At 41.6% G+C, this 13,566-nt stretch overlaps 1 protein-coding gene across 2 annotated transcripts in view; it reads right to left on the reverse strand.

The window, feature by feature from the left end:
- Positions 1-12,798, reverse strand: part of RAVER2 (ribonucleoprotein, PTB binding 2) — a 137,192-nt gene extending 124,394 nt beyond the window's left edge. For both annotated transcript variants that reach the window (XM_070367896.1, XM_070367895.1), the window contains exon 1: positions 12,245-12,798. In XM_070367896.1, coding sequence (XP_070223997.1) covers positions 12,245-12,469 — 225 coding nt within the window. In that variant the 5' untranslated portion in view covers positions 12,470-12,798. The remainder of the gene's footprint in view (positions 1-12,244) is intronic.
- Positions 12,799-13,566: the final 768 nt, after the last annotated feature.

A 13,566-nucleotide genomic window follows, 5' to 3' on the forward strand; every position in this document is an offset into this window, starting at 1 on the left:
AGGGAGGCCTGGAATGCTGCGGTTCATGGGGTCGCAAAGAGTTGGACACGACTGAGCGACTGAACTGAACTTGCTAAAAAATTGCTATCATCTGAGCCTTTAGCACATCATACTCTTTTTGCAGTAGTACCAAAGATCACTGATCACAGATCATCATCACAAATGTAACAATGAAAAAGTTGGAAGTACTACAAAAATTGCCAAAATATGTTACAGAGACACGAAGTGAGCAAATACTGTTGGGAAAATGGTGCTGAGAGACTTGCTTGATAAACTTTCAATTTGTAAAGAAAATGTAGTATCTGTGAAGTGTTAATAAAGCAAAGTACACTAAGATGAGGTATGCCAGTTTTAATTGAGTTTTAATTGAAGTATGTCATCTCAAAATCCTTATTAATTACAATTAGAATTACAAATCTGCTTGTAGAAGCCCAGCAGATACCACTTTTTAAAAAGTCAGAGGGATCAAGATAACTTTACCAACAATGGGAAAATTCTACAACATGTACCACCCTGTGATATTCCTGCCAAGGCTACATAACATGAATCTAATTATGCAGAACTAATCTAATTATTGATGCTTTTGAACTGTGGTGTTGGAGAAGACTCTTGAGAGTCCCTTGGACTGCAAGGAGATCCAACCAGTCCATCCTAAAGGAGATCAGTCCTGGGTGTTCATTGGAAGGACTGATGTTGAAGCTGAAACTCCAATACTTTGGCCACCTCATGCGAAGAATTGACTCATTGGAAAAGACCCTGATGCTGGGAGGGATTGGGGGCAGGAGGAGAAGGGGACGGCAGAGGATGAGATGGCTGGATGGTATCACTGACTCGATGGACATGAGTTTGGGTAAACTCCAGGAGCTGATGATGGACAAGGAGGCCTGGCATGCTGCAGTCCACGGAGTCGCAAAGAGTCAGACACGACTGAGTGACTGAACTGGACTTTTTTAAATGTTGAGTTTTAAGCCAACTTTTTCATGGTAGTTTCACAAAGTTTCACGGTAACAATGTGTTTATGCTGGAGAAAGTCCATATTTGTAAGAAATACACAATAAAAGTCCTCAGGTTGATAGAAAGTAGGTCAGTACTCTCTCAAACAGTTCAGGAAAAATAAGTTCTTTGTACTTACAACTTCTCTGTAAGTTTGTGATTATTTCAAAATTTAAAACTTCCCAGATTCACATGTTCTTGTTTATTGCTGTTACATCTATTCTAGATCAGGATGCAAAAAACTAACAAGATATAAAGTCAGAGAGATGGAGACTAATCAGAAATCAAAAGCAAGCAGCTGAACTTGAGGGTAATAGAAGATTCAAAGTTCAGGAAATAAAGGCAAACTGAGAACTATAAGCAGATAATCTCTATAGTGGGTTAAGGAAAGATATAAAAACTGGCTAGGGCAAAGGAAGTGAGGTGGGGCTGGGTGAAAGGTGATGACAGGAAAGAGGCAAAGAATATATGTGCAAATACAGGCTCAAACAGATGCAACTCTAATGCTATTTTGGTAACAAAAGTTTAACAGAAAGCTTCAAACTCATAAGGCATATGTACAAGCATAGGAATGAAGGAAATCTAAAGATAATGATGGTAAATAAGCTCAAAATTAAGCATAAAATGCCTAGAAAACAAATTTAGGGACACACAATAAGTTAGGACTCAGAAATCTAACAAAGAAGAAATTTATCAGAGCAACAGTTACTGTGAGTAGCCTTGATATGTTTTTAGAAAAGAAACCTTTGCATCCACACATGTTAAGTGGGAAATAATACATTATAGTATCTTAGACTCTAAGAAAAATAATTCTGAACATTTACTCTGTGCCAGGCATACTATGTAAAATGTTAGTAATACTGCATAAGCAGAGAACAACACTGACATCAAACATAAGTGACATAGGTGACTTTCTTAAAAAGAAAATTAAGAAGCCTGATTTATTTCCTGCCCAGAAGGAGGACCGTGCCACCTATGCATAAATGTGGCCCACAGAAGTTTCTGCTGAAAACTCTTCTCAAGAAGCAGCTTTGGACCTGTTCAAGTGGTCCACACTCAGGTGAAGTCCCAAAAACATGATCAAAACTATAACAGTGTGGGAAGGTGTTCCTCAATCTAGGTATAAAATCTCCCAGAATGAGATCAGAGGTAAATTGCAAGAGATCCATAGCACCTTTAACTTACATGCAGATTTCTATGTGCCTATGAACATTAGAGGGGATTCCCTAATAGCTCAGTTGGTAAAGAATCCGCCTGCAATGCAGGAGACCCTGGTTTGATTCCTGGGTTGGGAAGATCTACAGGAGAAGGGATAGGCTACCCACTCCAGTATTCTTGGGTTTCCCTTGTGGCTCAGTTGGTAAAGAATCTGCCTGTAATGTGGGAGACCCTGGTTCAATCCCTGCGTAGGGAAAATCCCCTGGAGAAGGGAAAGGCTACCCACTCCAGTATTCTGGCCTGGAGAATTCCATGGACTGTATAAGTCCATGGTGTCGCAAAGACCCCGACATGACTGAGGGACCTGCACATGGTCATTAGAACTTTTCCGGAGAGAGGGTTTACAGCTTTCAACCTATTCACAAGCCATAAACAGTTGACTGATAGAATAATTATATGTGAATGGAGTTCACTGCCAAAAAAGCTAACGCAATCTTACAACGCAAAATGTGTTCATCTTACAAACTAATCCTGAAAGCCTGCCATGTGCCAGACACATTAACAGAAGCATAGCATTTTAGAACAAAGAGGTGGGCAGTCTCCTTCTGTTTTAAACTTCCCTTGGAACAATGTGTCAGCTTCTAGGTTAAACACTGGTGACACCAAGGTAAATATTACATAACCCCTGTCCTTTGAAACACTTAGGATACAGTGTATGTATGGGGATTACAATCATAACACAGTGTGGCTTAAAAATATAAACTTTGGAATCAAAAAGACATTAGCTTTTCTCCACTCTACCAATAAGCTGAATGACTGCACGGACTGCTTGACATTAATTTTGCACCTCTGTTTCCCTATCAATAAAATGAGAATTGAAAAATTCTGATCTTACAGCCTTGGAAAAAGGATTAAACATAATGCAAAAGCAGCACAGTGCCTAGCAACAGTTGTTTAGTTGCTAAGTCCTGTCCAACTCTTTTGCAACCCCATGGACTGTAGTCCTCCAGTTTCCTCTGTCCACGGGATTGTCCAGGCAAGAATACTGGAGTGGGTTGCCATTTCTTCTCCAGGGGACCTTACCAATCCAGGGACTGAATCCACATCTCCAGCACTGGCAGTCGAATTCTTTACCACTGCGCCACCACAGCAGGCCTCCAATAAACAAAGGTTATTATCATTATTATAGAAATTCAGAGAAAAGAGACTTTGCTCCAGCTGAGGGATGATAAGGAGATTTCAACTAGACTACCATATTCAACTCTGAGTGCCACATTTTAAGAGATCCAACAACAAAATGATAGTGGTGTGTGTTTAGAGAAAAATAAACAAGACGGTGAGGCAACTCAGACTCATGTTCTAAATGGAGTGGTTTGAAGGAAGCAAGGTTATAAGTTAAAAAAGAGAATATCATAATTTCTCCATGCTACCAGAGGAGAAAAGTTGGATCAAGAAATCAAAATTTCAGGGAAATAGATTTTATATATTTAATATAAATAAGACATTTATAACAACAAAAGCTGTCTGAAGATGGAGCAGGATATCTTACAAAGAAGTGATTTCTTTGACACTAAATGTGTTAAAAATGTGCTAGAATCCATGTGTTTAGGACCCTGCAAATTGTATTCATGCAATGCAGGAGACCCGAGTTCAATCCTTGGGTCAGGAAGATCTCTTGGAGGAGGGCATGGCAACCCACTCCAGTATTCTTGCCAGGAGAATTCCATGGACAGAAGAGTCTGGTGGGCTACAGTTTATGGCGTTGCGAAGACAAGACTGAGCAACTAACACACTATTCAACAAAAGGGTTAGGTAAAATGTCTTCTGACATCCTTTCCACTAAGGTTTCATGTTTTTTAAATTAAAATTCTGTATTATTTAGGATACTATTGGTTGTAATAAGATCCACTTGGAAAAAGAAACATTATGACAAACCTAGATAGCATATTGAAAAGCGGAGACATCACTTTGCCAACAAATTGTCAACAAAGGTCCAAATAGTCAAAGCTATGCTTTTTCCAGTAGTCATATATGGATGTGAGAGTTGGACCATAAAGAAGGCTGAACACCAAAGAAATGATGCTTTCCAACTGTGGTGCTGGAGAAGACTTTCAAGAGTCCCTTAGACAGCAAGGAGATGAAACCAGTCAATCCTAAAGGAAATCAATTGTGAATATTCTTTGGAAGGACTGATACTGAAGCCCCAATACTTTGGTCACCTGATGCGAATAGCTGACTCATTGAAAAAGACCCTGATATGCTGGGAAAGACTGAGGCCAGGAGGAGAAGGGAAGTTAGAGTCTTAAATAACTAAGAAATTCAAAGGTAGGTCAAGTTTTAGACACAGTTTGACCAGGGTTCTAGCTCAGCTTCTCTACTCTTTTTCCTTCCTTCTTTCTTTCTCTTCAGGTCAATTCTCCTTTGGATGTCTGCTTTGTCCTCATAATGTCAGCTGAATCAGAGCAATGAGTCTCTGCATTCATATTGCATGCAAAGAAAGAATTACTTACCTTAACAACCAGAGTCCTAAGCTTCTTTATTATACGAGGCTGAAATAATCACCATGGCCAAGGGACTCCCCTGTGCTGACTGGCATAGGTCCAGGTTATTGCCCACCCTTTAAACACTTACAATGGCAAAAGCGAAGAATTCCATTCATTGGTTATGTCACTTGCACAGATGGGGACAGAGAGCAAACCCAGTCAAATCACATCTCTAAATAAGGGAGGGGTAGGTCCTCAGAGAAAGATCTGGGCGCTATTAGGGAAAACAAGAAGAAAAAAGGAGACTGAGAAGGTAGGCAACAGCATCAGGGTCTGAGCAAGAAACAGATGGCACACTCAAAACCTAAGTAGCTGGAGAGAATTTTTGAAAGAGACTATCTTTAAAAATTCACAGAAAGCCCATGGTTAGCAAAGTCAGTCCACTACAACCCCCAGGCCTAATTAGGCAAGGGGAGTGACTACAACCACCCAGGTAGCCTAGTTGAATAAAAGTGAAAGTCGCTCAGTTGTGTCTGACTCCTTGTGACCCCATGGACTATACAAGTCCATGGAATTCTCCAGGCCAGAATACTGGAGTGGGTTGCCATTCGCTTCTCCAGGGGATCTTCCCAACCCAGGGACTGAACCCAGGTCTCCCGCATTGCAGGCGTATTCTTCACCAGCTGAGCCACCTCTGGTTGCATGTAGAGACCCATTGGAAAGAAACTGTGACCTTTGAAAGAGGAACCAACCAAGCCCCAGGTAATCTGGAAGATAGGGAACTGGGTGAATAAACGCCTCACTCTTTCTCTCCTCCACCCTTTGATCTCCCACTAGAGGTTTGGCCAAATGCAATCAGAAACCAGAGAATGAGAGAGCCCTGTTAGTGCAACCCACAGCAGTCAGCCTCCAAGGACACAAAGCAGGTGATAAGGGTGGAGAAAGGTCTGGAGAAACAAGTGGAAGATATTCGGTATAGCAACCAAGGATGGTCTTCTGCAGATAATCATGAGCCAAAATTGATAATACACACACACATGTTCTAAGTCGTCTGATCTTCCCACTTCTCATTCAGTAACCCTCACTGAACACTATCCCCTGTGAGTAAGGCAACTGCTTCTTAGGCAAACGAAGTAAAAACACACCCAGGATTTCTAATAAGCAATTATAGATCTTTAAATTTATAGATGATCTGGTTTTCTGTATTTATATTATAATATTCTTTCATTAGCCTGTTCTAGCTGGGCTAAGCACAAAGCTTTTTGCCCACAGATGAGACATGAGCCCTGGAGACCCTTAAGGGTTACTGGCTGTAATATAGGGACAGTAAGTGCAAATAGAAGAATCAAGAGACAAAACTCAGGGGGTTAGTAAACCTCTTAGCAGCAACAGCCTTTGATTGGAGTTGATCTCATTTAATGCTGCCCTGATCTTCTGAATCTTATTTATTTAAAGAACAGTTCCCTTAAATGCAGCCCCTTCTTGAGCATCTCACATAAGACACAGGTGCGCCCATCAATGACTGAAAACTGGAAGTCTCTGCTCCAGCACAAAGCTAACCAGATATTATTGTACTATTTAGAGTAATCTTACACTTTAGAAGCATCATAGCTTAAATAAATGTTAAAATGCTAACCAGCAAAGCTAAATACCACCTACTATATCCCTTCTATGGGAAAACACATTGCAAGTCCAAAAATACCTTATAAGCATAACTCATTCATTAATTAGGGAATGGTCTATAAACCACCTGAAACTTCTCTAGATTGCTCCTTAACACTCAGCATTGTGATGCTAACCACAAAGTACTCCTCTTCTCAAATGTGTTTTTAGAGCAAGAATAAGCATTGCTGAAACACTTTTTAAGAATTTCTGCCAAGACTAGAAGTTCACTGAGCCAGTGGTGTCCCAGAAATGTAGAAATATATTCTTTTAGCAGCTTTCAGTCCTTGTTACACTGGGACACAGGAAACACATAGAACCCCACAATGTAGTCAATTGTGATTACACTAAAAAAAGAAAACGCGATAGGTAACTTTTAAGTAGTAGAAACCACTATACTAAGAAAAGTAACTTTTGAATTAAGTAAAATGACATCCTCAGTAAGAAAAAGAATGATATCATAATGTAAAAACATCCTGCTATTGTCAGGAAAAAGTGATGAATTAACAGCCCCAGCTTAAAGCGAGGCAATAATTATTGAATATATTGTTAGAGAAAACAAATAAGGTATATTTTTAAATCCCACAGTTAAAGAACACAAAGTATGTGAGAAAACTCTATTGGTTTCTAACATTAAAAAAAAAAGTGGGAATAAATAGCATTTAAGGAGAAAATCAACCAGAGTTTCCTACATTTGGTGGTTTGTTATTCTAAAAAAGTGCTATGCTTTCAAATGGGCCTCCATGAATTAACCATCAAGCTTCTCAATTGACTACCATAATAGAGCACTTTGAAATCAAAGTTCAGTTCAGTTGCTCGGCTGTTTCTGACTCTTTGTGACCTCCTGGAATGCAGCACACCAGGTTTTCCTGTCTATCACGAACTCCTGGAGTTTGCTCAAACTCATGTCTATGGAGTCGGTGATGCCATCCAATCATCCCATCCTCTGTCGTCCCCTTCTCCTCCTGCCTTCAATCTTTCCCAGCATCAGGGTCTTTTCCAATGAGTCAGTTCTTCACATCAGGTGGCCAAAGTATTGGAGTTTCAGCTTCAGCATCAGTTCTTCCAATGAATATTCAGGACTGATTTCCTTTAGGATTGACTGATTGGATCTCCTTGCAGTCCAAGGGACTCTCAAGGGTCTTCTCCAACACCACAGTTCAAAAGCATCAATTCTCTAGCGCTCAGCTTTCTTTATGGTCCAACTCTCACATCCATACATGACTACTGGAAAAACCATAGCTTTGACTAGACGGACTTTTGTTGACAAAGTGATGTCTCTGCTTTTTAATATGCTGTCTAGGTTGATCATAGCTTTTCTTTCAAGAAGCAAATGTCTTTTAATTTCATGGCTGCAGTCACCACCTGCAGTGGTGACTTGGAGCCCAAGAAAATAAAGTCTCTCACTGTTTCCATTTTTCCCCCATCTATTTGCCATGAAATGAAAGTTACTAATATCCAAAGTGAGACAACAGAGTGTTTTTTCTATTTACCAATCCTGGCTATTAGCCCAAGTACTTCACATTTTCTAATTACACAGTGTCTTTCAGATTTTAAAATAAATACAACAAAGACAAAATACATGCATACGATATGTAAGAAAGAAACCTGAGTGAACTCAAACAATATAGGAAATAAATACCACTGTTTCTCCATTTTGAAACCCTAGTAACAATGCTACTGAAACAGAATCAGGTTAATCATAAAATATACACAATTTATAGAAATACAATTTAAAAATCCACGTATTAGGGCACTACCTTAACTAATCAAAATTCTAAAGTCAGAGTTGCAAAAGACTATTCACACATATAGACACACACATATACACAATGGCTACAGTGAATAAGAACCAGTGTTCACAGCATCGTTATTATTCATTATAAATAATGATAGTAATTATTGTAAATATTAGTCATAATAAATCAATCACTACAATTACATTCCAAAACACATACATTCAAAGACATAACTATAAATATCATTATCACAGTGGGATGGAGTACTCAGGGATTGAGGTAGCTTTAAAAAATTAGAGTTGAATCCAGGGCAGGACCAATAAAAAAATGAGACTAGAAGTGTAGGCAGGGGCCAAGTCACAAAAAGCTAGAGCCTTACATTTCTATCCTAGTATGTCATGCTTCTCAAGTGATGTCTGAGTACTCCATGGTAATACCAGAGTGTGGAAAATCACAGGATAAAGACAGTGGATCTTCCTTCAGTGTCAAGTTTATGAAAAAAAGATCTGGAGGGAAGTTAACTGAATTTAAGTCATTGTTTTTATATTAAATCCAACTTTACTAGAACATAAAATCAATGTGAATTTTTCAGACAGGACATGAAGCTTCAAAGGAATTTCACTCTTGCAGTAGGCTAATTCAGGTTCACTGTTCCTTACAATCTGAAGAAGAGAGACAAATAAGGGAGAATTGAAGGAAAGTTTGAGAATCAGTGTTGGGAATGCGAATGGGGAGCCAAAGATTTGTTGTTGTTTTAATAGGAGAGTGACATGGTCAGATTTGTGCTTTGGGTCGCTCTCTCAGGGAAGTGGAACAGGATGGGCTAAAATATAGAAGATAGCACAGTAATGAGAGTAGGCAACAAACAGAAAAGTTGTAAATTTGTGCAAGAAATGAAAAGGATATGAACCAGAGTTGAAGCTATGAGAACACAGAGGGCTGGGAGGACTCCAGAAAGCATATGATGGTCACCAGGCAGCACCTGACTGATGGTGGTAACTATTCTTTTGAGAACTCATTAGTTCTCAAGGTGTTCCTTTTTTTAGAGCAAGTATTTCTACTACTGTAAGGTATTTGATATTTGTACCTTTAAAAGCTCGAACTTAAAAATAACATTGTATGTCTTCTAATCATAGGAAGAGTATAGCTGTGGGATGGTATTGTAAATCTCTTATACCAAAAATTAAACAAAACATGAGTAAGATTTAAGAAACTATGTTTAATTAAGAAAATGTCCACGTTTTCAAAATGTTAAGAAGAAATCATTGGGCTCCTACTGATCAATCACCAACACAGAGTTTCTAGAAACATGACTATACAGTTTGAGAACTCGAGTTAGGAATGACTTTGATCCTTAATGTGATATTACCAAATAAATGAATGAATCAACATAGCTTCTCCTAGAAAAGAACAAGAATTTGGGTATTTAAAATATCTCATTACTTAGAAAATGGACAAAAAGTAGTCTTTTAACTTTTTTTTAACCATGTTAGTCACTTTATAAGGAATAAATAGGAGTTTATCTAGGTGATACTGGCTAAACAATACAAAATAAAATTAAACTTAATCCTTCACTAGTAAAGTTGACAGTAAAATGCAGCCACTAGGTAAAATCAGAATTAGAATGGTTATGGGAAATAAAACATAAAATATTTACAGAACATATTCATGGAAATATTCCAACTTGAGAAGTAGATCAAGTACATGTTAATTTTATTGGACTAGTAAAAATAGCAATTCTTCACTTTAAATATTCTGAAGAAAAGTGTCTTTTAATTGCTTTTAAAAATTAGCATATTTGGCCTACTCTACTTATTTATGTAACACAGACCATTGATAGTTATGACCGTGATCAGAAAACCTAGGAACAGTACAAGTACTGAAGACAATAGAAAAAAGAAAAAAACACTACTCGAGCAAATGTTATCTGTAATCTAACACTGACCTGTTTAAATTTTAAACTGCACTATCAGAAATACTTAAAATATTTCATTATAGAAATGATCATACAAAAAATAAAGACTAGGACAAGTCTGGAAACCAGTATTCCAGGTGCTAATAATGGTTTGTTTTGTTGCTTACAGATGAAACTCTTCAGTTCTCAAAAAACCTGGCATAAAAATTTAACTTAACATAAAAATTTAAGATACTTTACTTGTCAGTAAAAGATTCATCTACATATACAGATCTTATACCAGTTTCATTTGATAATTTATGCTAACTACCTTATCGTTGTTGGGTCACTAAGTCAAGCCCAGTTCTTTGCGATTCCATGAACTGCAGCACGCCAGGGTTCCCTGTCCCTCACTTTCTCCCAGAGTTTGCTCAAATTCCATCTATCTTACAGAAAATCCTAAAATTGAGATTATACATAAATTCATAACAGAGGGAGACTATCTCAAAAATATAAATCAGTGTAATTTTCATAAAACCTCTCTCCATCACTAACAAGTAATTAACTATTCCTTTTATTGGACTCTTTGATATATTTTTTCCAAGTCTCTTAAGACAGGAGATGAGAAAGATACCAACAACAAAGAAAAAATAGAAATGTCTAAAATTTATGGTTCAAATATTTTTAGAATTAATGCAAAGAAATGTGATAGCAAAAATAGCTGACATTCTACAAAGGAAATCAAGACACTCCTCTCTCTTCTAGATTACCTACACATAAAACTATTCCTTCAATTTTTTTTTTTTTTTTTTTTAATGCCATCTGCCTTTTCCAGGCCTCCCTCTTTCTGAGCTCACTTGCTGTCCTCTCTTTGCGTGGGCAAGGGAAAGTTGCTTCAATGAAATCAGTCCATTGCAGTTGTCCTTACAGTATTACAAAACATTACCCGCTTGAGGGGAAGTGGACAATAATGGAAGGAGTTGAAAGAGGGATGAGATGTACAAATACTGACAGAGACTTTTTTACATTGCTTTTTTGAAACAAAATGCCCCTTCATGCATATGGGTTACAAGGTTACATGCTCACATTTATTGTGAATGGCTATGTAAGATCTAATTACAAAGCAGCGAGGCACTGGTCTCATTATTTAACGGATCTAATGGAAGAACCGCTGCAATTATCAATAGGCAGCACCCCCCCCGCCAACCCCCCCCCGCCCCACCACACACACGGAATACCATGCATCCCAGTATAGGAGGGAGCTACACTAATTGCCTCAAATCTGCAACCACCAGGACAGCCCACCCTCCCCAACCCCACAAAATATAGAAATTCTAGCTAAATGTTAAATATACGTGAACATCTAGACAATTAAGAAACCCTGAACAGTCAAAAGAAATTCGGGGTTTTTTTGGTTTAAAAAAAAATGCATGCACACATGAAAAGATAGTATTTCACGTTAACGGTGTTATCTTTAAATATCAAACATACCGGTGATTTCTATCCCACTCCCACCCTGCGTTGCGCTTCTTTGTGTTTTCTAGTTTTCTTACAATGAGCAAACGAGGATGTTAATTTGGCAATCCAGGAGGCGGGGGCGGGGTGGGGGGTGGTGATGGTAAAGTCAATTAGATGTAGAACTTAAAGCAACAGTTAATTTGGTTCAAAGACACAGAGAAACCTATCTCGAAGCCTTCTCGGAGTCAGTAAGACGGCAGCAAGGCTCCCCAGAGCGCTGCGATAACCTCTATAACCAGGGTCTTAGCAGACTGAGGGGACAGAGTTGTTTCATACAAACTCGGGCAAGTGCTCCAAACAGCAGCAAAACTCACTCCTCGCTCTCCCGTGACCCCGCCCCCATGGCACACCCAGGTCCCGAGGACTCTGCGGGACCCTGCGCCCGTTCAACTTGCTCCCAAAGCCTTGGTTTCCGCCCCCTCCCAACCCAAACTGTGCTCCGCAGCCCACCGCCACTCTCCTTCATCTACTCCCCCAAACCCTTCCCGAGACACACGATCCTGGAACCCGCCGGACTTAAGAGACAGCGCTCCGGGTTCCCGTGACCTTGGACAAGCCCCTTCGCCTCTCCGAGCCTCAGTTTCTTAACGTGCCTCCCTAGAGGGGCGACCGCGGGCTCAGAAACCGGGGGGCTCTGCAAAAGCCACGGACGGTGCTCGTAACTCTGCACGACCCCTCCTCCCCCGGACCGCTCGCAGACGCTGGGCACCAGCCTGGACACCTAAGGGGCAGCTCTGTTCTGCAGCTGCTGCGCCGGAGCCCCCGGGGACGCGTCGCCTCGCAGCCCGTCCCCGTACCTGGCAGCTGCTGTCCTGGGGCAGGTTCTTCACCAGGATTTTTCTGCGGTTGCTAAGCTCCCGGCGCATCCGCTGCAGCCGCGCGGCGACCTCCTCCGGGTGCAGCGCCGCGGGTACGGGGCCCCGGGCGTCGCCGCGCGCCTCGGAGAAGGGGCTCGGCCCGCGCGGCCCCGACCCCGGCGCCGCCGCGCCCCCTTCGCCGCCGCCGTCTCCCGCCGCCGCCATCTTCCCGGGCGCCCCGCGGCTGCGGGCTCCTCGGAGGCTCGAGGGGAAGGGAGAGAGCGAGCGGGAGGAGGCCGCAGAGCGGGCCCAGCCGCGGGGAGGGAGGGAGAAGGGGGACGGAGGCGGCGCCGCCGCCAACAACCGGCGGGCGGGAAGAGGAAACCTGAGCGCCGAGGAGGAGCCCAGAACCACCTCGCGGGGACCTCCCCTCGGGCCGCGGGCCCCGGAGCACTGGAGCGCCCGCCCCTCCCGCGAGGGCCTCGGCGCCGCCCCGCGGACACCTGTGCTGGCGCGGGCTGGCGCGCTCCCCTCCTCGTAAAGCCCTAGGGAACTCCCAGGTTTGGACACTAGGTATGCGGCCCTTTGGCACCGGCTTCCCCGGGGACACTCGAGCCCCAAACGCCTGTCCCCGCGCGGCCTTCCCACGTGACACCGTAACTGTCCCCGAGCTCCCCTCGAAACTCCCGCGCTGGGATAGCTCCGGGGCTCACGACGCGCCTTTAGCCCCTGCAAACCCGGGGAGGCCCCCCCTCACCCCGCACGGTGACCCTTCCGCCGTCCTCAACGTGTACACATTTGGCAAAGAAATTAAGAATTCTCAGTGAAAAATAAAATGTGAGGTTTTCTAGGGAGTACAAAGAAACATGTTCCGGAGGCAATTTTTTATATTTGGAAAAACCTGATCGCAAAGTATTTTCCTGGCTGTATCTATGAGAAAGCGTGTGCCCAAGCTTGACCCGTCCCTCCGTTTCTTTTGTACATTTCCTAAAACGTAAAACCTGGATGGTTGCATATGCAGTGCATAAAGGGGTGCCGAAACAAGGACAAATGGAGACGATCTATGGCAGAGGGCTGGAGAAAACGCTACTTGGAACATTATTTTAATTGAAACTTGGAGGGAGAGTAACATTTTAGAACTAAGTCAAAGTGATGTTATCACATCAAACAACTGGGGAGCCTTTGACTGGCACCAGCCCAAATAACTGTGAGCAAAGAGAAACGTGCATCTTTTCATGGCATACAAATACACTCTCAAACAACACCAAAGCCTGTTTAATAACATTAATGTTATTGCGTTGGGGTGAAATATTTTCAGTAAA

This window comes from Bos mutus, chromosome 3 (genome assembly GCF_027580195.1).
Source record: "Bos mutus isolate GX-2022 chromosome 3, NWIPB_WYAK_1.1, whole genome shotgun sequence".
Lineage (NCBI taxonomy): Eukaryota > Metazoa > Chordata > Mammalia > Artiodactyla > Bovidae > Bos > Bos mutus.